Source organism: Carcharodon carcharias, chromosome 27, assembly GCF_017639515.1.
Source record: "Carcharodon carcharias isolate sCarCar2 chromosome 27, sCarCar2.pri, whole genome shotgun sequence".
Taxonomy (NCBI): Eukaryota; Metazoa; Chordata; class Chondrichthyes; order Lamniformes; family Lamnidae; genus Carcharodon; species Carcharodon carcharias.
In genome coordinates this window covers 2,027,522-2,050,727 of record NC_054493.1, presented here as the reverse complement: position 1 = coordinate 2,050,727, position 23,206 = coordinate 2,027,522, and the positions used below count along the sequence as shown (strand labels likewise).

The window sequence follows — 23,206 nt, the reverse complement described above, 5'->3', positions numbered from 1 at the left end:
GAACGGTCGGAGGGTCAGTACTGAGGGAGAGCTGCACGGTCAGAGGTTCAGCACTGGGAGTGTGCCGCACTGTCAGAGGGACAGCACTAAGGCTGTGCTGCACTGTCGAAGGGTCAGTACTGAGGGAGTGCTGCACTGTTGGAGGGTGAGTGCTGTGGGAGTGCTGCACTGTCAGAGGGTCAGTGCTAAGGGAGAGTGGCACTGTCGGAGGGTCAGTACTGAGGGAGTGCTGCAGTGTTGGAGGGGCAGTACAGAGGGAGTGCTGCACTGTCGGAGGGGCAGTACTGAGGGAGTGCTGCAGTGTTGGAGGGGCAGTACTGAGGGAGTGCTGCAGTGTTGGAGGGGCAGTACTGAGGGAGTGCTGCAGTGTTGGAGGGTCAGTACTGAGGGAGTGCTGCACTGCCAGAAGGGTCAGTGTTGAGGGAGGCTGCACTGTCAGAAGGTCAGTACTGAGGGAGTGCTGCTCAGTCAGAGCATCAGTACTGAGGGAGCGCTGCACTGTCGGAAGATCAATGCTGAGGGAATGCTGCACTGTCAGAGGGTCAGTGCTGAAGGAGAGCTGCACTGTCGGAGGGTCAGTACTGAGGGAGTGCTGCAGTGTTGGTGGGGCAGTACTGAGGGAGTGCTGCACTGTCAGAGCATCAGAACTGAGGGAGAGCTCCATTGTCGGAGAGTTCGTACTGAGGGAGTGCTGCAGTGTTGGTGGGGCAGTACTGAGGGAGTGCTGCAGTGTTGGTGGGGCAGTACTGAGGGAGTGCTGCAGTGTTGGAGGGGCAGTACTGAGGGAGTGCTGCAGTGTTGGTGGGGCAGTACTGAGGGAGTGCTGCAGTGTTGGAGGGGCAGTACTGAGGGAGTGCTGCAATGTTGGAGGGGCAGTACTGAGGGAGTGCTGCAGTGTTGGAGGGGCAGTACTGAGGGAATTCTGCACTGTCAGAGGGTCAGTACTGAGGGAGTGCTGCACTGTCAGAGGGTCAGTACTGAGGGAGCGCTGCACTGTCGGAGGATTAGTACTGAGGGAACACTGCACTGTTGGAGGGTCAGTGCTGAGGGAGTGATGCACTCTCAGAGGGTCAGTGCTAAGGGAATGCGGCACTGTTGGAGGGTCAGTACTGAGGGAATGCTGCACTGTCAGAGGGTCAGTACTGAGGGAGTGCTGCACTGTCAGAGGGGCAGTACTGAGGGAGTGCTGCGGTGTTGGTGGGGCAGTACTGAGGGAGTGCTGCAGTGTTGGAGGGGCAGTACTGAGGGAGTGCTGCAATGTTGGAGGGGCAGTACTGAGGGAGTGCTGCAGTGTTGGAGGGGCAGTACTGAGGGAATTCTGCACTGTCAGAGGGTCAGTACTGAGGGAGTGCTGCACTGTCAGAGGGTCAGTACTGAGGGAGCGCTGCACTGTCGGAGGATTAGTACTGAGGGAACACTGCACTGTTGGAGGGTCAGTGCTGAGGGAGTGATGCACTCTCAGAGGGTCAGTGCTAAGGGAATGCGGCACTGTTGGAGGGTCAGTACTGAGGGAATGCTGCACTGTCAGAGGGTCAGTACTGAGGGAGTGCTGCACTGTCAGAGGGTCAGTACTGAGGGAGTGCTGCACTGTCAGAGGGTGAGTGCTGAGGAGTGCTGCACTGTCAGAGGGTCATGACTGAGGGAGCACTGTACTGTCAGAGGGTCAGTGCTGAGGGAATGCTGCACTGTTGGAGGATCAGTACTGAGGGAGTGCTGCAGTGTCAGAGGGTCAATACTGAAAACTGCTGAACGGTCGGAGGGTCAGTACTGAGGGAGAGCTGCACGGTCAGAGGTTCAGCACTGGGAGTGTGCCGCACTGTCAGAGGGACAGCACTAAGGCTGTGCTGCACTGTCGAAGGGTCAGTACTGAGAGAGTGCTGCACTATCAGAAGCACAGTACTGAGGAGGTGCTGCACTGTCGGAGGGTCAGTACTGAGGGACTGCTGCAGTGTTGGGGGGTCAGTGCTGAGGGAGTGCTGCACTGTCGGAGTGTCGGTACTGAGGGGGTGCTGCACTGTCGGAGGATCAGTACTGAGGGAGAGCTGCACTGTCGGAGGGACAGTACAGAGGGACTGCTGCAGTGTCGGAGGGGCAGTACTGAGGTCGTGCTGCAGTGTTTGAGGGGCAGTACTGAGGGAGTGCTGCAGAGTTAGAGAATCAGTAATGAGGGCGTGCTGCACTGTCAGAGGGTCAGTACTGAGGGAGTGCTGCACTGTCAGAGGGTCAGTACTGAGGGAGTGCTGCACTGTCGGAGGGTCAGTGCTGAGGGACTGCTGCAGTGTCGGAGGGGCAGTACTGAGGGAGTGCTGCAGTGTTGGAGGGGCAGTACTGAGGGAGTGCTGCAGTGTTGGAGGGGCAGTACTGAGGGAGTGCTGCATTGTTGGAGGGTCAGTACTGAGGGAGTGCTGCACTGCCGGAAGGGTCAGTGTTGAGGGAGGCTGCACTGTCAGAAGGTCAGTACTGAGGGAGTGCTGCTCTGTCAGAGCATCAGTACTGAGGGAGCGCTGCACTGTCGGAAGATCAATGCTGAGGGAATGCTGCACTGTCAGAGGGTCAGTGCTGAAGGAGAGCTGCACTGTCGGAGGGGCAGTACTGAGGGAGTGCTGCAGTGTTGGATGGGCAGTACTGAGGGAGTGCTGCATTGTTGGAGGGTCAGTACTGAGGGAGTGCTGCAGTGTTGGTGGGGCAGTACTGAGGGAGTGCTGCACTGTCAGAGCATCAGAACTGGGGGAGCGCTCCATTGTCGGAGAATTCGTACTGAGGGAGTGCTGCAGTGTTGGTGGGGCAGTACTGAGGGAGTGCTGCACTGTCAGAGGGTCAGTACTGAGGGAGTGCTGCAGTGTTGGAGGAGCAGTACTAAGGGAGTGCTGCAGTGTTGGTGGGGCAGTACTGAGGGAGTGCTGCAGTGTTGGAGGGGCAGTACTGAGGGAGTGCTGCAATGTTGGAGGGGCAGTACTGAGGGAGTGCTGCAGTGTTGGAGGGGCAGTACTGAGGGAATGCTGCACTGTTAGAGGGTCAGTACTGAGGGAGTGCTGCACTGTCAGAGCGTCAGTACTGAGGGAGCCCTGCACTGTCGGAGGATTAGTACTGAGGGAACACTGCACTGTTGGAGGGTCAGTGCTGAGGGAGTGATGCACTCTCAGAGGGTCAGTGCTAAGGGAATGCGGCACTGTTGGAGGGTCAGTACTGAGGGAATGCTGCACTGTCAGAGGGTCAGTACTGAGGGAGTGCTGCACTGTCAGAGGGTCAGTACTGAGGGAGTGCTGCACTGTCAGAGGGTGAGTGCTGAGGGAGTGCTGCACTGTCAGAGGGTCATGACTGAGGGAGCACTGCACTGTCAGAGGGTCAGTGCTGAGGGAATGCTGCACTGTTGGAGGATCAGTACTGAGGGAGTGCTGCAGTGTCAGAGGGTCAATACTGAAAACTGCCGAATGGTCGGAGGGTCAGTACTGAGGGAGAGCTGCACGGTCAGAGGTTCAGCACTGGGGGAGTGCCGCACTGTCAGAGGGACAGCACTAAGGCTGTGCTGCACTGTCGGAGGGTCAGTACTGAGGGAGTGCTGCACTGTCAGAGGGTCAGTACTGAGGGAGTGCTGCACTGTCGGAGGATTAGTACTGAGGGAACACTGCACTGTCGGAGGGTCAGTACTGAGGGAGTGCTGTACTGTTGGAGGGTCAGTGCTGAGGGAGTGATGCATCTCAGAGGGTCAGTGCTAAGGGAATGCGGCACTGTTGGAGGATCAGTACTGAGGGAGTGCTGCAGTGTCAGAGGGTCAATACTGAAAACTGCTGAACGGTCGGAGGGTCAGTACTGAGGGAGAGCTGCACGGTCAGAGGTTCAGCACTGGGAGTGTGCCGCACTGTCAGAGGGACAGCACTAAGGCTGTGCTGCACTGTCGAAGGGTCAGTACTGAGGGAGTGCTGCACTGTTGGAGGGTGAGTGCTGTGGGAGTGCTGCACTGTCAGAGGGTCAGTGCTAAGGGAGAGTGGCACTGTCGCAGGGTCAGTACTGAGGGAGTGCTGCAGTGTTGGAGGGGCAGTACAGACGGAGTGCTGCACTGTCGGAGGGGCAGTACTGAGGGAGTGCTGCAGTGTTGGAGGGGCAGTACTGAGGGAGTGCTGCAGTGTTGGAGGGGCAGTACTGAGGGAGTGCTGCAGTGTTGGAGGGTCAGTACTGAGGGAGTGCTGCACTGCCAGAAGGGTCAGTGTTGAGGGAGGCTGCACTGTCAGAAGGTCAGTACTGAGGGAGTGCTGCTCAGTCAGAGCATCAGTACTGAGGGAGCGCTGCACTGTCGGAAGATCAATGCTGAGGGAATGCTGCACTGTCAGAGGGTCAGTGCTGAAGGAGAGCTGCACTGTCGGAGGGTCAGTACTGAGGGAGTGCTGCAGTGTTGGTGGGGCAGTACTGAGGGAGTGCTGCACTGTCAGAGCATCAGAACTGAGGGAGCGCTCCATTGTCGGAGAGTTCGTACTGAGGGAGTGCTGCAGTGTTGGTGGGGCAGTACTGAGGGAGTGCTGCAGTGTTGGTGGGGCAGTACTGAGGGAGTGCTGCAGTGTTGGAGGGGCAGTACTGAGGGAGTGCTGCAGTGTTGGTGGGGCAGTACTGAGGGAGTGCTGCAGTGTTGGAGGGGCAGTACTGAGGGAGTGCTGCAATGTTGGAGGGGCAGTACTGAGGGAGTGCTGCAGTGTTGGAGGGGCAGTACTGAGGGAATTCTGCACTGTCAGAGGGTCAGTACTGAGGGAGTGCTGCACTGTCAGAGGGTCAGTACTGAGGGAGCGCTGCACTGTCGGAGGATTAGTACTGAGGGAACACTGCACTGTTGGAGGGTCAGTGCTGAGGGAGTGATGCACTCTCAGAGGGTCAGTGCTAAGGGAATGCGGCACTGTTGGAGGGTCAGTACTGAGGGAATGCTGCACTGTCAGAGGGTCAGTACTGAGGGAGTGCTGCACTGTCAGAGGGTCAGTACTGAGGGAGTGCTGCACTGTCAGAGGGTGAGTGCTGAGGAGTGCTGCACTGTCAGAGGGTCATGACTGAGGGAGCACTGCACTGTCAGAGGGTCAGTGCTGAGGGAATGCTGCACTGTTGGAGGATCAGTACTGAGGGAGTGCTGCAGTGTCAGAGGGTCAATACTGAAAACTGCTGAACGGTCGGAGGGTCAGTACTGAGGGAGAGCTGCACGGTCAGAGGTTCAGCACTGGGAGTGTGCCGCACTGTCAGAGGGACAGCACTAAGGCTGTGCTGCACTGTCGAAGGGTCAGTACTGAGAGAGTGCTGCACTATCAGAAGCACAGTACTGAGGAGGTGCTGCACTGTCGGAGGGTCAGTACTGAGGGACTGCTGCAGTGTTGGGGGGTCAGTGCTGAGGGAGTGCTGCACTGTCGGAGTGTCGGTACTGAGGGGGTGCTGCACTGTCGGAGGATCAGTACTGAGGGAGAGCTGCACTGTCGGAGGGACAGTACAGAGGGACTGCTGCAGTGTCGGAGGGGCAGTACTGAGGGAGTGCTGCAGTGTTGGAGGGGCAGTACTGAGGGAATTCTGCACTGTCAGAGGGTCAGTACTGAGGGAGTGCTGCACTGTCAGAGGGTCAGTACTGAGGGAGCGCTGCACTGTCGGAGGATTAGTACTGAGGGAACACTGCACTGTTGGAGGGTCAGTGCTGAGGGAGTGATGCACTCTCAGAGGGTCAGTGCTAAGGGAATGCGGCACTGTTGGAGGGTCAGTACTGAGGGAATGCTGCACTGTCAGAGGGTCAGTACTGAGGGAGTGCTGCACTGTCAGAGGGTCAGTACTGAGGGAGTGCTGCACTGTCAGAGGGTGAGTGCTGAGGAGTGCTGCACTGTCAGAGGGTCATGACTGAGGGAGCACTGCACTGTCAGAGGGTCAGTGCTGAGGGATCGATCCATTGTCGGATGGTCAGTACTGAGGGAGTGCTGCAGTGTCGAAGGGGCAGTACTGAGGGACTGCTGCAGTGTTGGAGGGGCAGTACTGAGGGAGTGCTGCAGTGTTGGAGGGGCAGTACTGAGGGAGTGCTGCAATGTTGGAGGGGCGGTACTGAGGGAGTGCTGCAGTGTTGGAGGGGCAGTACTGAGGGAATGCTGCACTGTCAGAGGGTCAGTACTGAGGGAGTGCTGCACTGTCGGAGGATTAGTACTGAGGGAACACTGCACTGTCGGAGGGTCAGTACTGAGGGAGTGCTGTACTGTTGGAGGGTCAGTGCTGAGGGAGTGATGCACTCTCAGAGGGTCAGTGCTAAGGAAATGCGGCACTGTTGGAGGGTCAGTACTGAGGGAATGCTGCACTGTCAGAGGGTCAGTACTGAGGGAGTGCAGCACTGTCAGAGGATCAGTGCTGAGGGAGAGCTGCACTGTCAGAGGGTCATGACTGAGGGAGCACTGCACTGTCAGAGGGTCAGTGCTGAGGGAATGCTCCACTGTTGGAGGATCAGTACTGAGGGAGTGCTGCAGTGTCAGAGGGTCAATACTGAAAACTGCCGAACGGTCGGAGGGTCAGTACTGAGGGAGAGCTGCACGGTCAGAGGTTCAGCACTGGGGGAGTGCCGCACTGTCAGAGGGACAGCACTAAGGCTGTGCTGCACTGTCGAAGGGTCAGTACTGAGAGAGTGCTGCACTATCAGAAGCACAGTACTGAGGAGGTGCTGCACTGTCGGAGGGTCAGTACTGAGGGACTGCTGCAGTGTTGGGGGGTCAGTGCTGAGGGAGTGCTGCACTGTCGGAGTGTCGGTACTGAGGGGGTGCTGCACTGTCGGAGGATCAGTACTGAGGGAGAGCTGCACTGTCGGAGGGTCAGTACAGAGGGACTGTTGCAGTGTCGGAGGGGCAGTACTGAGGTAGTGCTGCAGTGTTTGAGGGGCAGTACTGAGGGAGTGCTGCAGTGTTAGAGATTCAGTACTGAGGGAGTGCTGCACTGTCAGAGGGTCAGTACTGAGGGAGTGCTGCACTGTCGGAGGGTCAGTACTGAGGGAGTGCTGCACTGTCGGAGGGTCAGTGCTGAGGGACTGCTGCAGTGTCGGAGGGGCAGTACTGAGGGTGTGCTGCAGTGTTGGAGGGGCAGTACTGAGGGAATGCTGCAGTGTAAGAGTGTCAGTGCTAAGAGATTGCGGCACTGTCGGAGGGTCAGTAATGAGGGAGTGCTGCACTGTCGGAGTGTCAGTACTGAGGGACTGCTGCAGTGTTGGAGGGGCAGTACTGAGGGAGTGAAGCAGTGGTGGAGGGGCAGTACTGAGGGAGTGCTGCAATGTTGGAGGGGCAGTACTGAGGGAGTGCTGCAGTGTTGGAGGGGCAGTACTGAGGGAATTCTGCACTGTCAGAGGGTCAGTACTGAGGGAGTGCTGCACTGTCAGAGGGTCAGTACTGAGGGAGCGCTGCACTGTCGGAGGATTAGTACTGAGGGAACACTGCACTGTTGGAGGGTCAGTGCTGAGGGAGTGATGCACTCTCAGAGGGTCAGTGCTAAGGGAATGCGGCACTGTTGGAGGGTCAGTACTGAGGGAATGCTGCACTGTCAGAGGGTCAGTACTGAGGGAGTGCTGCACTGTCAGAGGGTCAGTACTGAGGGAGTGCTGCACTGTCAGAGGGTGAGTGCTGAGGAGTGCTGCACTGTCAGAGGGTCATGACTGAGGGAGCACTGCACTGTCAGAGGGTCAGTGCTGAGGGAATGCTGCACTGTTGGAGGATCAGTACTGAGGGAGTGCTGCAGTGTCAGAGGGTCAATACTGAAAACTGCTGAACGGTCGGAGGGTCAGTACTGAGGGAGAGCTGCACGGTCAGAGGTTCAGCACTGGGAGTGTGCCGCACTGTCAGAGGGACAGCACTAAGGCTGTGCTGCACTGTCGAAGGGTCAGTACTGAGGGAGTGCTGCACTGTTGGAGGGTGAGTGCTGTGGGAGTGCTGCACTGTCAGAGGGTCAGTGCTAAGGGAGAGTGGCACTGTCGGAGGGTCAGTACTGAGGGAGTGCTGCAGTGTTGGAGGGGCAGTACAGAGGGAGTGCTGCACTGTCGGAGGGGCAGTACTGAGGGAGTGCTGCAGTGTTGGAGGGGCAGTACTGAGGGAGTGCTGCAGTGTTGGAGGGGCAGTACTGAGGGAGTGCTGCAGTGTTGGAGGGTCAGTACTGAGGGAGTGCTGCACTGCCGGAAGGGTCAGTGTTGAGGGAGGCTGCACTGTCAGAAGGTCAGTACTGAGGGAGTGCTGCTCAGTCAGAGCATCAGTACTGAGGGAGCGCTGCACTGTCGGAAGATCAATGCTGAGGGAATGCTGCACTGTCAGAGGGTCAGTGCTGAAGGAGAGCTGCACTGTCGGAGGGTCAGTACTGAGGGAGTGCTGCAGTGTTGGTGGGGCAGTACTGAGGGAGTGCTGCACTGTCAGAGCATCAGAACTGAGGGAGCGCTCCATTGTCGGAGAGTTCGTACTGAGGGAGAGCTGCAGTGTTGGTGGGGCAGTACTGAGGGAGTGCTGCAGTGTCTGAGGGTCAGTACTGAGGGAGTGCTGCAGTGTTGGAGGGGCAGTACTGAGGGAGTGCTGCAGTGTTGGTGGGGCAGTACTGAGGGAGTGCTGCAGTGTTGGAGGGGCAGTACTGAGGGAGTGCTGCAATGTTGGAGGGGCAGTACTGAGGGAGTGCTGCAGTGTTGGAGGGGCAGTACTGAGGGAATTCTGCACTGTCAGAGGGTCAGTACTGAGGGAGTGCTGCACTGTCAGAGGGTCAGTACTGAGGGAGCGCTGCACTGTCGGAGGATTAGTACTGAGGGAACACTGCACTGTTGGAGGGTCAGTGCTGAGGGAGTGATGCACTCTCAGAGGGTCAGTGCTAAGGGAATGCGGCACTGTTGGAGGGTCAGTACTGAGGGAATGCTGCACTGTCAGAGGGTCAGTACTGAGGGAGTGCTGCACTGTCAGAGGGTCAGTACTGAGGGAGTGCTGCACTGTCAGAGGGTGAGTGCTGAGGAGTGCTGCACTGTCAGAGGGTCATGACTGAGGGAGCACTGCACTGTCAGAGGGTCAGTGCTGAGGGATCGATCCATTGTCGGATGGTCAGTACTGAGGGAGTGCTGCAGTGTCGAAGGGGCAGTACTGAGGGACTGCTGCAGTGTTGGAGGGGCAGTACTGAGGGAGTGCTGCAGTGTTGGAGGGGCAGTACTGAGGGAGTGCTGCAATGTTGGAGGGGCGGTACTGAGGGAGTGCTGCAGTGTTGGAGGGGCAGTACTGAGGGAATGCTGCACTGTCAGAGGGTCAGTACTGAGGGAGTGCTGCACTGTCGGAGGATTAGTACTGAGGGAACACTGCACTGTCGGAGGGTCAGTACTGAGGGAGTGCTGTACTGTTGGAGGGTCAGTGCTGAAGGAGTGATGCACTCTCAGAGGGTCAGTGCTAAGGAAATGCGGCACTGTTGGAGGGTCAGTACTGAGGGAATGCTGCACTGTCAGAGGGTCAGTACTGAGGGAGTGCAGCACTGTCAGAGGATCAGTGCTGAGGGAGAGCTGCACTGTCAGAGGGTCATGACTGAGGGAGCACTGCACTGTCAGAGGGTCAGTGCTGAGGGAATGCTCCACTGTTGGAGGATCAGTACTGAGGGAGTGCTGCAGTGTCAGAGGGTCAATACTGAAAACTGCCGAACGGTCGGAGGGTCAGTACTGAGGGAGAGCTGCACGGTCAGAGGTTCAGCACTGGGGGAGTGCCGCACTGTCAGAGGGACAGCACTAAGGCTGTGCTGCACTGTCGAAGGGTCAGTACTGAGAGAGTGCTGCACTATCAGAAGCACAGTACTGAGGAGGTGCTGCACTGTCGGAGGGTCAGTACTGAGGGACTGCTGCAGTGTTGGGGGGTCAGTGCTGAGGGAGTGCTGCACTGTCGGAGTGTCGGTACTGAGGGGGTGCTGCACTGTCGGAGGATCAGTACTGAGGGAGAGCTGCACTGTCGGAGGGTCAGTACAGAGGGACTGCTGCAGTGTCGGAGGGGCAGTACTGAGGTAGTGCTGCAGTGTTTGAGGGGCAGTACTGAGGGAGTGCTGCAGTGTTAGAGATTCAGTACTGAGGGAGTGCTGCACTGTCAGAGGGTCAGTACTGAGGGAGTGCTGCACTGTCGGAGGGTCAGTACTGAGGGAGTGCTGCACTGTCGGAGGGTCAGTGCTGAGGGACTGCTGCAGTGTCGGAGGGGCAGTACTGAGGGTGTGCTGCAGTGTTGGAGGGGCAGTACTGAGGGAATGCTGCAGTGTAAGAGTGTCAGTGCTAAGAGATTGCGGCACTGTCGGAGGGTCAGTAATGAGGGAGTGCTGCACTGTCGGAGTGTCAGTACTGAGGGACTGCTGCAGTGTTGGAGGGGCAGTACTGAGGGAGTGAAGCAGTGGTGGAGGGGCAGTACTGAGGGAGTGCTGCAGTGTTGGAGGGGCAGTATTGAGGCAGTGCTGCAGTGTTGGAGTTGTAGTACTGAGGGAGTGCTGCAGTGTTGGAGGGGCATTACTGAGGGAGTGCTGCAGTGTTGGAGGGGCAGTACTGTGGGATTGCTGCAGTGTTGGAGTCGCAGTACTGAGGGATTGCTGCAGTCTTGGAGGGGCAGTACTGAGGGAGTGCTGCAGTGTTGGACGGGCAGTACTGAGGGAGTGCTGCAGTGTTGGAGTGTCAGTACTGAGGGAGTGCTGCACTCTCGGAGGGTCAGTGCTGAGTGACTGCTGCAGTGTCGGAGGGACAGTACTGAGGGATTGCTGCAGTGTTGGAGGGGCAGTACGGAGGGAGTGCTGCACTGTCAGAGGGTCAGTACTGAGGGAGTGCTGCACTGTCAGAGGGTCAGTACTGAGGGAGCGCTGCACTGTCGGAGGATTAGTACAGACAGCACTAATGGAGGGGTGCTGAGGGTGGATGCACTCTAGAGGGTCACTAAGGGAATGCGGCACTGTGAGGGTCAGTACTGGGGAATGCTAATCGAGGTTTCGGTGGTGATATATTAGAATAACAGATACCCGGGAGTGAGTTACAGACTGGAATCTAATCGAGGGGTTCGGTGGTTTTATATATAGAATAACAGAAAGCCGGGAGTGAGTTACAGACTGGAATCTAATCGAGGGTTTCGGGTTATTTATATATAGAATAACAGATACCCGGGAGTGAGTTACAGACTGGAATCTAATCGAGGTTTCGGGTGGTTTATATAAGAATAACAGATACCCGGAGTGAGTTTACAGACTGGAATCTAATCGAGGGTTCGGGTGGTTTATATATAGAATAACAGATACCCGGGAGTGAGTTACAGACTGGAATCTAATCGAGGGGTTTGGGGTGGTTTATATATAGAATAACAGATACCCGGGAGTGAGTTACAGACTGGAATCTAATCGACGGGTTCGGGGTGGTTTATATATAGAATAACAGATACCCGGGACTGAGTTACAGACTGGAATCTTATCGAGGTTTTTGGGGTGGTTTATATATAGAATAACAGATACCCGGGAGTGAGTTACAGACTGGAAACTTATCGAGGGGTCCGGGGGTTTTATATATAGAATAAAAGATACCCGGGAGTGAGTTACAGATTGGAATCTAATCGAGGGGTTCGGGGTGGTTTATATATAGAATAACATATAACCGGGAGAGAGTTACAGACGGAATCTAATCGAGGTGTTCGGGGGTTTTATATATAAATAACAGATACCCGGAGTGAGTTACAGACTGGAATCTAATCGAGGGGTCGGGTGTTTAATATAAATAACAGATACCTGAGTGAGTTACAGACTGGAATCTAATCGAGGGGTGGGGTGGGTTTAATAAAGAATAACAGATACCCGGGAGTGAGTTACAGACTGGAATCTAATCGAGGTTTCGGGTGGTTTTAATATAGAATAACAGATACCCGGAGTGAGTTACAGACTGGAATCTAATCGAGGGGTTCGGGTGGTTTTTATATATAAATAACAGATACCCGGAGTGAGTTACAGACTGAATCTAATCGAGGTTTCGGTTGGTTTATATATATAGAATACAAAAACTAACCGGGAGTGAGTACAGACTGGAATCTAATCGAGGGGTTCGGGTGGTTTATATATAGAATAACAGATACCCGGGAGTGAGTTACAGACTGGAAACTAATCGAGGTTCGGGTTGGTTATATATAAATAACAGATACCCAGGAGTGAGTTACAACTGGAATCTAATCGAAGGTATTGTGCTGGTTTATATATAGAATAAGAGATACCCGGGAGTGATTACAGACTGGAAGCTAATCGAGGTTTCGGTGTTTTTAATATAGAATAACAGATACCCGGAGTGATTACAGACTGAATCTAATCGAGTTCGGGGTGGTTTATATGAGAATAACAGATACCCGGGAGTGAGTTACAGACTGAATCTAATCGAGTGGTCGGTGGTTTTTATATAGAATAACAGATCCCGGGAGTGAGTTACAGACTGGAATCTAATCGAGGGTTTCGGGGTGGTTTATATATAGAATAACAGATACCACGGAGTGAGTTACAAACTGGAATCTAATCGAGGGTTTCAGGTTGTTTTATATTGTAGAATAACAGATACCCGGAGTGAGTTACAGACTGGAATCTAATCGAGGGGTGTGGATGTTTATATATAGAATAACAGATACCCGGAGTGAGTTACAGACTGGAATCTAATCGAGGGTTCGGTGGTTTATATATAGAGATAACAGATCCCGGGAGTGAGTTTAAGACTGAATCTAATCGAGGTTCGGGGTGTTTATATATAGAATAACAGATACCCGGGAGTGAGTTACAGACTGGAATCTAATCGAGGTTTCGGTTGTTTAATTATAGAGTAACAGATACCCGGGAGTGAGTTACAGACTGGAATCTAATCGAGGGATTCGGGGGATTTATATATAGAATAACAGATGCCCGGGAGTGAGTTACATACTGGAATCTAATCGAGGGGTTCGGGGGATTTATATATAGAATAACAGATGCCCGGGGTGAGTTACAGACTGGAATCTAATCGAGGGTTCGGGTGGTTTATATATAGAATAACAGATACCCCGGGAGTGAGTTACAGACTGGAATCTAATCGAGGGGTTCGGTGGTTTATATAATAGAATAACAATACCCGTGAGTACAAACTGAATCATGGGGGGGTGTGTTTGTCTAATCGAGGTTTCAGGGTGGTTTTATATATAATAACAGATACCCGGGAGAGTTACAGACTGGAATCTAATCGAGGGTTTCGGGATGGTTTATATATAGAATAACAGATACCCAGGAGTGAGTTACATACTGGAATATAATCGAGAGTTTCGGGTTGTTTTATATATCGAATAACAGACACCCGAGAGTGAGTTACAGACTGGAATCTAATCGAGGGTTTCAGCGGGGTTACATATAGAATAACAGATACCCGGGAGTGAGTTACAGACTGGAATCTAATCGAGGAGTTCGGGGTGGTTTATATAATGAATTACAGATACCCGGGAGTGAGTTACAGACTGGAAACTTATCGAGGGTTTCGGGGTGGTTTATAGTTAGAATAACAGATACCCGGGAGTGAGTTAGCAGACTGGGAATCTAATCGAGGGGTTCAGGGTGGTTTATATATAGAATAACAGATACCCGGAGTGAGTTACAGACTGGAATCTAATCGAGGGTTTCGGTGGGTTTATATATAGAATTAACAGATACCCGGGAGTGAGTTACAGACTGGAATCTAATTCGAGGGGTTCGGGGTGGTTTATATATAGAAATAACAGATACCCGGGAGTGAGTTACAGACTGGAATCTAATCGAGGGGTTCGGGGTGGTTTATATATAGAATAACAGATACCCTGGGAGTGAGTTACAGACTGAATCTAATCGAGGGGTTCGGGAGTGGTATATATATAGAATAACAGATACCCGGGAGTGAGTTACAGACTGAATCTAATCGAGGGGTTCGGGGTGGTTTATATATAGAATACCAGATACCCGGGAGTGAGTTACAGACTGGAAACTAATCGAGGGGTTCGGTGGGGGGGTTTATATATACAATAACAGATACCCGGGAGTGAGTACAGACTGGAATCTAATCGAGGGGTTCGGGGTGGTTTATATATAGAATAACAGATACCCGGGAGTGAGTTACAGACTGGAATCTAATCGAGGGTTCGGGGGGTGGTTTATATATAAGAAACAGATACCCGAGTGAGTTCAGACTGGAATCTAATGGAGGGTTTCAGGGTGTTTTGTATACTAGATAACAGATACCCGGGAGGTGAGTTACAGACTGGAATCTAATCGAGGGGTTTGGGGGGTTATATATAGAATACAGATACCCGGGAGTGAGTTAGCAGACTGAATCTAATCGAGGTGTTCGGGTGGTTTATATATAGAATAACAGATACCCGGGAGTGAGTTACAGACTGGAATCTAATCGAGGGTTCGGGTTGTTTTATGTCTAGAATAACAGATACCAGGAGAGTGAGTTACAGACTAGGAATCTTATCGTGGGGCTTGGGTGGTTAGCATAGTAGAATCGACAAGATACCCCCGGAGTGAGTTAAAGACTGAATCTAATCGAGGGGTTCGGGGTGGTTTATATATAGAATGACAGATACCCGGGAGGTGAGTAACAGACTGGAATCCTAGTCGAGGGGTTCGGGAGTTGGTTATAAGAGAATAACAGCTAGCCTGGGAGTGAGTGGTTACAGACTGAATCTAACGAGGGGTCCAGGGTGTGTATAATATAGAACAACAGGACACTGGGAGTGAGTTACAGACGGGGAATCTATTCGAGGGGCCTTCGGTGTGGTTTAAATATAGAATAACAGATACCCGGATGTGAGTTACAGACTGGAATCTAATCGAGGGATTCGGGGTGGTTGTATATCAGGATAACAGATACCCGGGAGTGAGTAACAGACTGGCAATCTATCGAGGGGTTCGGGGTGGTTTATATAAAGAATAACAGCATATCCCGGAGTGAGTTACAGACTGAATCTAATCGAGGGATTCGGGGTGGTTCATATATAGAATAACAGATACCCGGGAGTGAGTACAGACTGGAATCTAATCGAGGGTTTCGGGGTGGTTTAAATATAGAATAACAGATACCCGGGAGAGAGTTACAGACTGGAATCGAATCGATGGCTTCGGGGTGGTTTATATATAGAATAACAGATACCCGGGAGTGAGTTACAGACTGGAATCTAATCGAGGGTTCGGGGTGGTTTATATATAGAATAACAGATATCTGGGAGTGAGTTACAGACTGGAATCTGATCGAGTGGTTCGGGGGTTTATATATAGAAAAACAGATACCCGGTAGTGAGTTACAGACTGGAATCTAATCGAGGGTTTCAGCGGGGGCGGTTTATATATAGAATAACAGATACTCGGGAATGAGTTACAGACTGGAATCCAATCGAGGGTTCGGGGTGTTTTACATATAGAATAACAGATACCCGGGAGTGATTTACAGACTCTAATCTAATCGAGGGTTTCGGGTTGTTTTATATATAAAATAACAAACACCCGAGAGTGAGTTACAGACTGGAGTCAAATCGAGGGGTTCGGGGTGGTTTACATATAGAATGACAGATACCCGGGAGTGAGTTACAGACTGAATCAAATCGAGGTGTCGGGGTGGTTAATATATAGAATAACAGGACACCACGGGAGTGAAGCACAGACTGGACCTAATCGAGGGTTTCGGGGTGGTTTATATATAGAATAACAGATACCGGGAAAGATAGAGACTGGAAATCTAATGGAGGGGTTCAGGGAGGTTTATAAATAGAATAACAGGAACCCGGGAGTGAGTTGGAGACTGAATCAAATGGAGGCTTTCAGGGAGGTTTATATATAGAATGACAAATACCCGGGAGTGAGATACAGACTGGTATCTAATCGAGGGATCGGGGTGGTTTATATATAAAATAACAGATACCCGGCAAGTGAGGTAGAGAGTGGAATTCTAACGGAGGGGTTCGGGTTGTTTTATATATAGAATAACAGAGCCACCCGGGAGTGAGTTACAGACTGGAATCTAATCGAGGTGTTCGGGGTGGTTTATATATAGAATAAAGATAACCGGGAGTGAGTTACAGACTGGAATCTAATCGAGGGGTTCGGGGTGGTTTATATATAGAATAACAGATACCCGTGAGTGATTTACAGACTGGAACCTAATCGAGGGGTTCGGGGTGGTTTATATTTAGAATAACAGACATCCGGGAGTGAGTTACAGACTGGAATCTTATCGAGCGGTGTGGGGAGGTTTATATATAGAATAACAGATACCCGGGAGTGAGTTAGAGACTGTAATCTAATCGAGGTTTTCGGGTTGGTTTACATATAGAATAACTGATAACGGGAGTGAGTTACAGACTGGAATCTAATCGAGGGTTTGGGGTTGTTTATATATAGAATAACAGATACCCGGAAGTGAGTTACTGACTGGAATCTAATCTAGGGTTTCGGGTTGGTTTACATATAGAATAACAGATACCCGGAAGTGAGTTACAGACTGGAATCTAATCGAGGGGTTCGGGGTGGTTTACATGTAGAATGACAGATACCCGGGAGTGAGTTGCAGACTGCAATCTAATCGAGGGGTTCGGGGTGGTTTATATATAGAATGACAGATACCCGGGAGTGAGTTACCGACTGGCATCTAATCGACGGGTTCGGGGTGGTTTATATATAGAATAACAGATAGCCGGGAGTGAGTTACAGACTGCAATATAATCGAGGGGTTCGGGGTGTATTAAATATAGAACAACAGATACCCGGGAGTGAGTTACAGACTGGAATCTAATCGAGGGGTTCGGGGTGGATTAAATATAGAACAACAGATACCCGTGAGTGAGTTACAGACTGGAATCTAATCGAGGGTTTCGGGGTGGTTTATATATAGGATAACAGATACCCGGGAGTGAGTTACAGACTGGAATCTAATCGAGGGGTTCGGGGTGGTTTATATATAGAATAACTGATACCTGGGAGTGAGTCACAGAACGGAATCTAATCGACGGTTTCGGGATGGTTTATATATAGAATAACAGATACCCGAGAGTGACTTACTGACTGGAATCTAATCAAGGGGTTCGGGGTGGTTTACATATAGAATAACAGATACCCGTGAGTGAGTTACAGACTGGAATCTAATCGAGGGGTGCGGGGTGGTTTACATATAGAATGACAGATACCCGTGAGTGAGTTACAGACTGGAATCTAATCGATGGGTACGGGGTGGTTTGTATATAGAATAACAGACACCCGGGAGTGAGTTACTGACTGGAATCTAAAGGAGGGTTTCAGGTTGTTTTATATTTAGAATAACAGACTCCCTGGAGTTAGTTAGAGACTGGAATCTAATCGAGGGGTTCGGGGTGGTTTACATATAGAATAACAGATACCCGGGAGTGAGTTACAGACTGTAATCTTATCGATGGTTTCGGGTTGTTTTATATATAAAATAAAAGACACCCGGGAGTGAGTACAGACTGGAATCTAATCGAGGGTTTCGCGTTGGTTTATATATAGAATAATAGACTCCCGAGAGTGAGTTATAGACTGGACTCTAATCGAGGTGTTCGGGGTGGTTTACATATAGAATAACAGATACCCGAGAGTGAGTTACAGACTGGAATCTAATCGAGGTATTCGGGGTGGTTTACATATAGAATAACAGATAACCGAGAGTGAGTTACAGACTGGAATCTAATGGAGGGGTTCGGGTTGTTTTCTATATAGAATAACAGACACCTGGGAGTGAGTTACAGACTGGAAACTTATCGAGGGGTGTGGGGTGGACTATATATAGAAGAACAGATACCCGGGAGTGAGTTACAGACTGGAATCTATTCGACGTTTTTGGGGTTTTTTACATATAGAATAACAGACACCCGGGCGTGATTTTACAGACTGGAATCTAATCGAGGGGTTCAGGGTGGTTTATATATAGAATAACAGATACCTGGGAGTAAGTTCCTGACTGGAATCTAATCGAGGGTTTCGGTTGTTTTATATATAGAGTAACAGATACCTGGGAGTGAGTTACAGTCTAGAATCTAATCGAGGGTTTCGGGTTGTTTTATATATAGTGTAACAGATACCTGGGAGTGAGTTACAGACTGGAATCTAATCGAGGGTTTCGTGTTGTTTTACATATAGAATAACAGATACCCGGGAGTGAGTTACAGACGGGAAACTTATCGAGGGGTGTGGGGTGGGTTATATATAGAATAACGGATACCCGGAGTGAGTTACGTACTGGAGTCTAATCGAGGCTTTCGGGTTGTTTTATTTATCGAATAACAGATAGCCGGAGTGAGTTACAGACTGGAATCTAATCGAGGGGTTCGGGGTGGATTATATATAGAATAACAGATACCCGGGAGTGAGTTACAGACTGAGATCTAATCGAGAGGTTCAGGGTGGTTTATATATAGAATAACACATACCCGGGAGTGAGTTACAGACTGGAATCTAATCGAGGGGTTTGGGGTTGTTTATATATAGAATAACAGATACCCGGGAGTGAGTTACAGACTGAAATCTAATCGAGTGGTTCGGGGTGGTTTATATATAGAATTACAGACACCTGGGAGTGAGTTGCAGACTGGAACCTAATCGAGGTTTTCGGAGGTGGTTTATATAAAAAGTACGAGATACCCGGGAGTGAGTACAGACTGGAATCTAATCGAGGGTTTCGGGTGGTTTATATATAGAATAACAGACTCCCGGGAGTGAGTTACTAGACTGGAATCTAATCGAGGTGTTCGGGGTGGTTTACATATAGAATAACAGATACCCGGGAGTGAGGTACAGACTGGAATCTAATCGAGGTGTTCGCGGTGTTTACATATAGAATACAGATACCCGGAGGTGAGTTACAGACTGGAATCTAATCGAGGGGTTCGGCTTGTTTTCTAATAGAATAACAGACACCTGGGAGTGAGTTACAGACTGGAATCTAATCGAGGGGTGTCGGGGTGGGTTATATATAGAATAACAGATAACCCGGGAGTGAGTTACAGGACTGGAATCTAATCGAGGGGTTCACGGGTGTTTATATATAGAATAACAGATACCCGGGAGTGAGTTACAGACTGAATCTAATCGAGGGTTCGGGGTGTTTATATATAGAATAACAGATACCCGGGAGTGAGTTACAGACTGGAATCTATCGAGGTTTCGGTGGTTTTACATATAGAATAACAGATACCCGGGAGTGAGTTACAGACTGGAATCTAATCGAGGGTTCGGGGTGGTTATATATAGAATTACAGATACCCGGAGTGAGTTACAGACAAACTAATCGAGAGGTTTCGGGTTGGTTTATATATAGAATAACAGATACCTAGGAGTGAGTACAGACTGGAATCTAATCGAGGGTTTCGGGGTGGATTATATGTAGAATAACAGACACCCAGAAGTGAGCTACAGACTGGATCTAATCGAGGGATTCGGGTGGTTTATATATAGAATAACAGATACCCGGAGTGAGTTACAGACTGGAATCTAATCGAGGGGTTCGGGTGGTTTTATATATAGAATAACAGATACCGGGAGTGAGTTACAGACTGAATCTAATCGAGGGTTTCGGTTTTTATATATAGATTAACAGACACCCGGGAGTGAGTTACAGACTGGAATCTAATCGAAGTTTTCGGGTGGTTTATATATAGAATAACAGATACCCGGGAGTGAGTTACAGACTGGAATCTAATCGAGGGGTTCGGGGTGGTTTTTATATAGAATAACAGATACCCGGAGTGAGTTACAGACTGGAATCTAATCGAGGGTTTAGGGTGGTTTATATATAGAATAACAGATACCCGGGAGTGAGTTACAGACTGGAATCTAATCGAGGGGTTGGGGTGGTTTTATATAGAATAACAGATACCCGGAGTGAGTTACAGACTGGAATCTAATCGAGGGTTCGGGGTGGTTTATATATAGAATAAAGATAACCAGTGAGTTACAGATTGGAATTTAATCGAGGGGTTCGGGGTGATTTATATATAGAATAACAGATACCCGGGAGTGACTTACAGACTGTAATATAATCGAGGTGTGGGGGTGGATTATATTTAGAATTACAGATACCCGGGAGTGAGTTACAGACTAGAATCTAATCGAGGGGTTCGGGTGTTTATATATAGAATAACAGATACCCGGGAGTGAGTTACAGACTGGAATCTAATCGAGGGTTTGGGGGGTTTATATATATAAATAACAGATACCCGGAAGTGAGTTACAGACTGGAATCTAATCGAGGTTTCGGGTGGGTTATATATAAATAACAGATACCCGGGATGAGTTACAGACTGGAATCTAATCGAGGGGTTCGGGGTGGTTTTATATATAGAATAACAGATACCCGGAGTGAGTTACAGACTGGAATCTAATCGAGGGGTTCGGGTGGTTTATATATAGAATACAGATACCCGGAGTGAGTTACAGACTGGAATCTAATCGAGGGTTTCGGGGTGGTTTATATATAGAATAACAGATACCCGGAGTGAGTTTACAGACTGGAATCTAATCGAGGGGTTCGGGTATTTTATATATAGAATAACAGATACCCGGAGTGAGGTTTACAGACTGAATCTAATCGAGGGGTTCGGGGTGGATTAATATAGATAACAGATACCCGGGAGTGAGTTACAGACTGAATCTAATCGAGGGTTTCGGGGGGTTTATATATAGATAACAGATACCCGGAGTGAGTTACAGACTGGAATCTAATCGAGTTGTTCGGGGTGGTTTATATCTAAAATAGCAGATACCTGGGAGTGAATTACAGGCTGGAATCTAATCGAGGGTTTCGGGATAGTTTATAAATAGAATAACAGTAAGCCGCGAGTGACTTACAGTCTGGAATCTAATCGAGGGGTTCGGGCTTGTTTATATATAGAATAACAGATACCCGGGAGTGAGTTACAGACTGGAATCTAATCGAGGGGTTCGGGGGGGTTTATATATAGAATAACAGATACCCGGGAGTGAGTTACAGACTGGAATCTAATCGAGGGTTTCGGGGTGGTTTTATATATAATAACAGATACCCGGGAGTGAGTTACAGACTGGAATCTAATCGAGGGTATCGAGGTGGTTTATATTAGATTACATATACCCGGAGTGAGTTACAGACTGGAATCTAATCGAGGTGTTCGGGTGGTTTATAGGTAGTATAACAATAGACCCAGGGAGTGAGTACAGACTGGGAATCTAATCGAGGGTTCTGGTGGTTTATATATAGAATAACAGATACCCGCGGAGTGAGTTACAGACTGGAATCTAATCGAGGGGGGTTCGGGGGTGGTTTATATATAGAATAACGATAGCCCGGGGAGTGAGTTACAGACTGGAATCTAATCGAGGGTTTCGGGGTTGTTTAATATATAGAATAAAAGATACCCGGAGTGGAGTTTACAGACTGGAATCTAATCGATGCGTTCGGGGGTGGTTTACATATAGAAATAACAGATACCCGAGAGTGAGTTACAGACTGGAATCTAATGGAGGGGTTCGGGTTGTTTTCTATATAGAATAACAGACACCTGGAGTGAGTTACAGACTGGAAACTTATCGAGGGGTGTGGGGTGGATTATATATAGAAGAACAGATACCCGGGAGTGAGTTACAGACTGGAATCTATTCGACGTTTTTGGGGTTTTTTACATATAGAATAACAGACACCCGGGCGTGATTTACAGACTGGAATCTAATCGAGGGGTTCGGGTGGTTTATATATAGAATAACAGATACCCGGAGTGAGTTACAGACTGGAATCTAATCGAGGGTTTCGGGTTGTGTTTAATATAAGTAACAGATACCCGGGAGTGAGTTACAGACTGGAATCTAATCGAGGGGTTCAGGTGCTGTATATATAGAATAATATATACCTGGGAGTGAGTTACAGACTGGAATCTAATCGAGGGTTTCAGGGGGTTTATATATAGAATAACAGATACCCGGGAGTGAGTTACAGACTGGAATCTAATCGAGGGGTTTGGGGTTGTTTTTATATGAATAACAGATACCCGGGAGTGAGTTACAGACTGGATCTAATCGAGGGTTTCGGGGTTTTTTTTATATAGAATAACAGATACCCTGGAGTGAGTTACAGACTGGAATCTAATCGAGGTGTTCGGGGTGGTTTATATATAGAATAACAGATACCCGGGAGTGATTTACAGACTGGAATCTAATCGAGGGGTTCGGGTGTTTATATATAGAATAACACATACCCGGGAGTGAGTTACAGACTGGAATCTAATCGAGGGTTTGGGGGTGTTTATATATAGAATAACAGATACCCGGAGTGAGTTACAGACTGGAATCTAATCGAGGGGTTCGGGTGGTTTATATATATAATAACAACAACCGGGAGAGTTACAGACTGGAATCTAATCGAGGTTTTCGGGTGGTTTATATAAAAATAACAGATACCCGGGAGTGAGTTACAGACTGAATCTAATCGAGGGTTTCGGTGGTTTATATATAGAATAACAGATCCCGGAGTGAGTTACAGACTGGAATCTAATCGAGGTGTCGGGGGGGTTTATATTTAAAATAACAGATACCCAGTCTTGAGTTACAGACTGGAAACTAATCGAGGGTGTTCGGGTGGTTATAGATATAATAACAGATACCCAGGAGTGAGTTACAGACTGGAATCTAATGGAGGGGTTCGGGTTGTTTTCTATATAGAATAACAGACACCTGGGAGTGAGTTACAGACTGGAAACTTATCGAGGTGTGTGGGGTGGGTTATATATAGAATAACAGATACCCGGGAGTGAGTTACAGACTGGAATCTAATCGAGGGTTTCGGCGTTGTTTACATATAGAATAATAGACACCCGGGCGTGAGTTACAGACTGGAATCTAATCGAGGGGTTCGGGGTGGTTTATATATAGAATTACAGATACCCGTGAGTGAGTTACAGACTGGAAACTAATCGAGAGGTTCGGGTTGGATTAAATATAGAATAACAGATACCTAGGAGTGAGTTACAGACTGGAATCTAATCGAGGGTTTCGGGGTGGTTTACATATAGAATAACAGATACCCGGGAGTGAGTTAAAGACTGTAATCTAATCGAGGGATTCGGGTTGTTTTATACATAGAATTACAGACTCCCGGTAGTGAGTTATAGACTGGAATCTAATCGAGGGGTTCGGAGTGGTTTATATATAGAATAACAGAAACCCGGGAGTGAGTTCCTGACTGGAATCTAATCGAGTGTTTCGGGTTGTT

General features: G+C 49.7%; 1 protein-coding gene across 1 annotated transcript in view; it reads right to left on the bottom strand.

Moving 5' to 3' along the window:
* The window catches only part of LOC121270113 (copine-6-like), a 124,136-nt gene extending 121,395 nt beyond the window's left edge, over window positions 1-2,741 (bottom strand). Inside the window, 1 exon segment of the mRNA XM_041175428.1 lies at window positions 2,709-2,741. Coding sequence (XP_041031362.1) covers window positions 2,709-2,741 — 33 coding nt within the window.
* Between the last annotated feature and the right edge of the window lie 20,465 nt (window positions 2,742-23,206).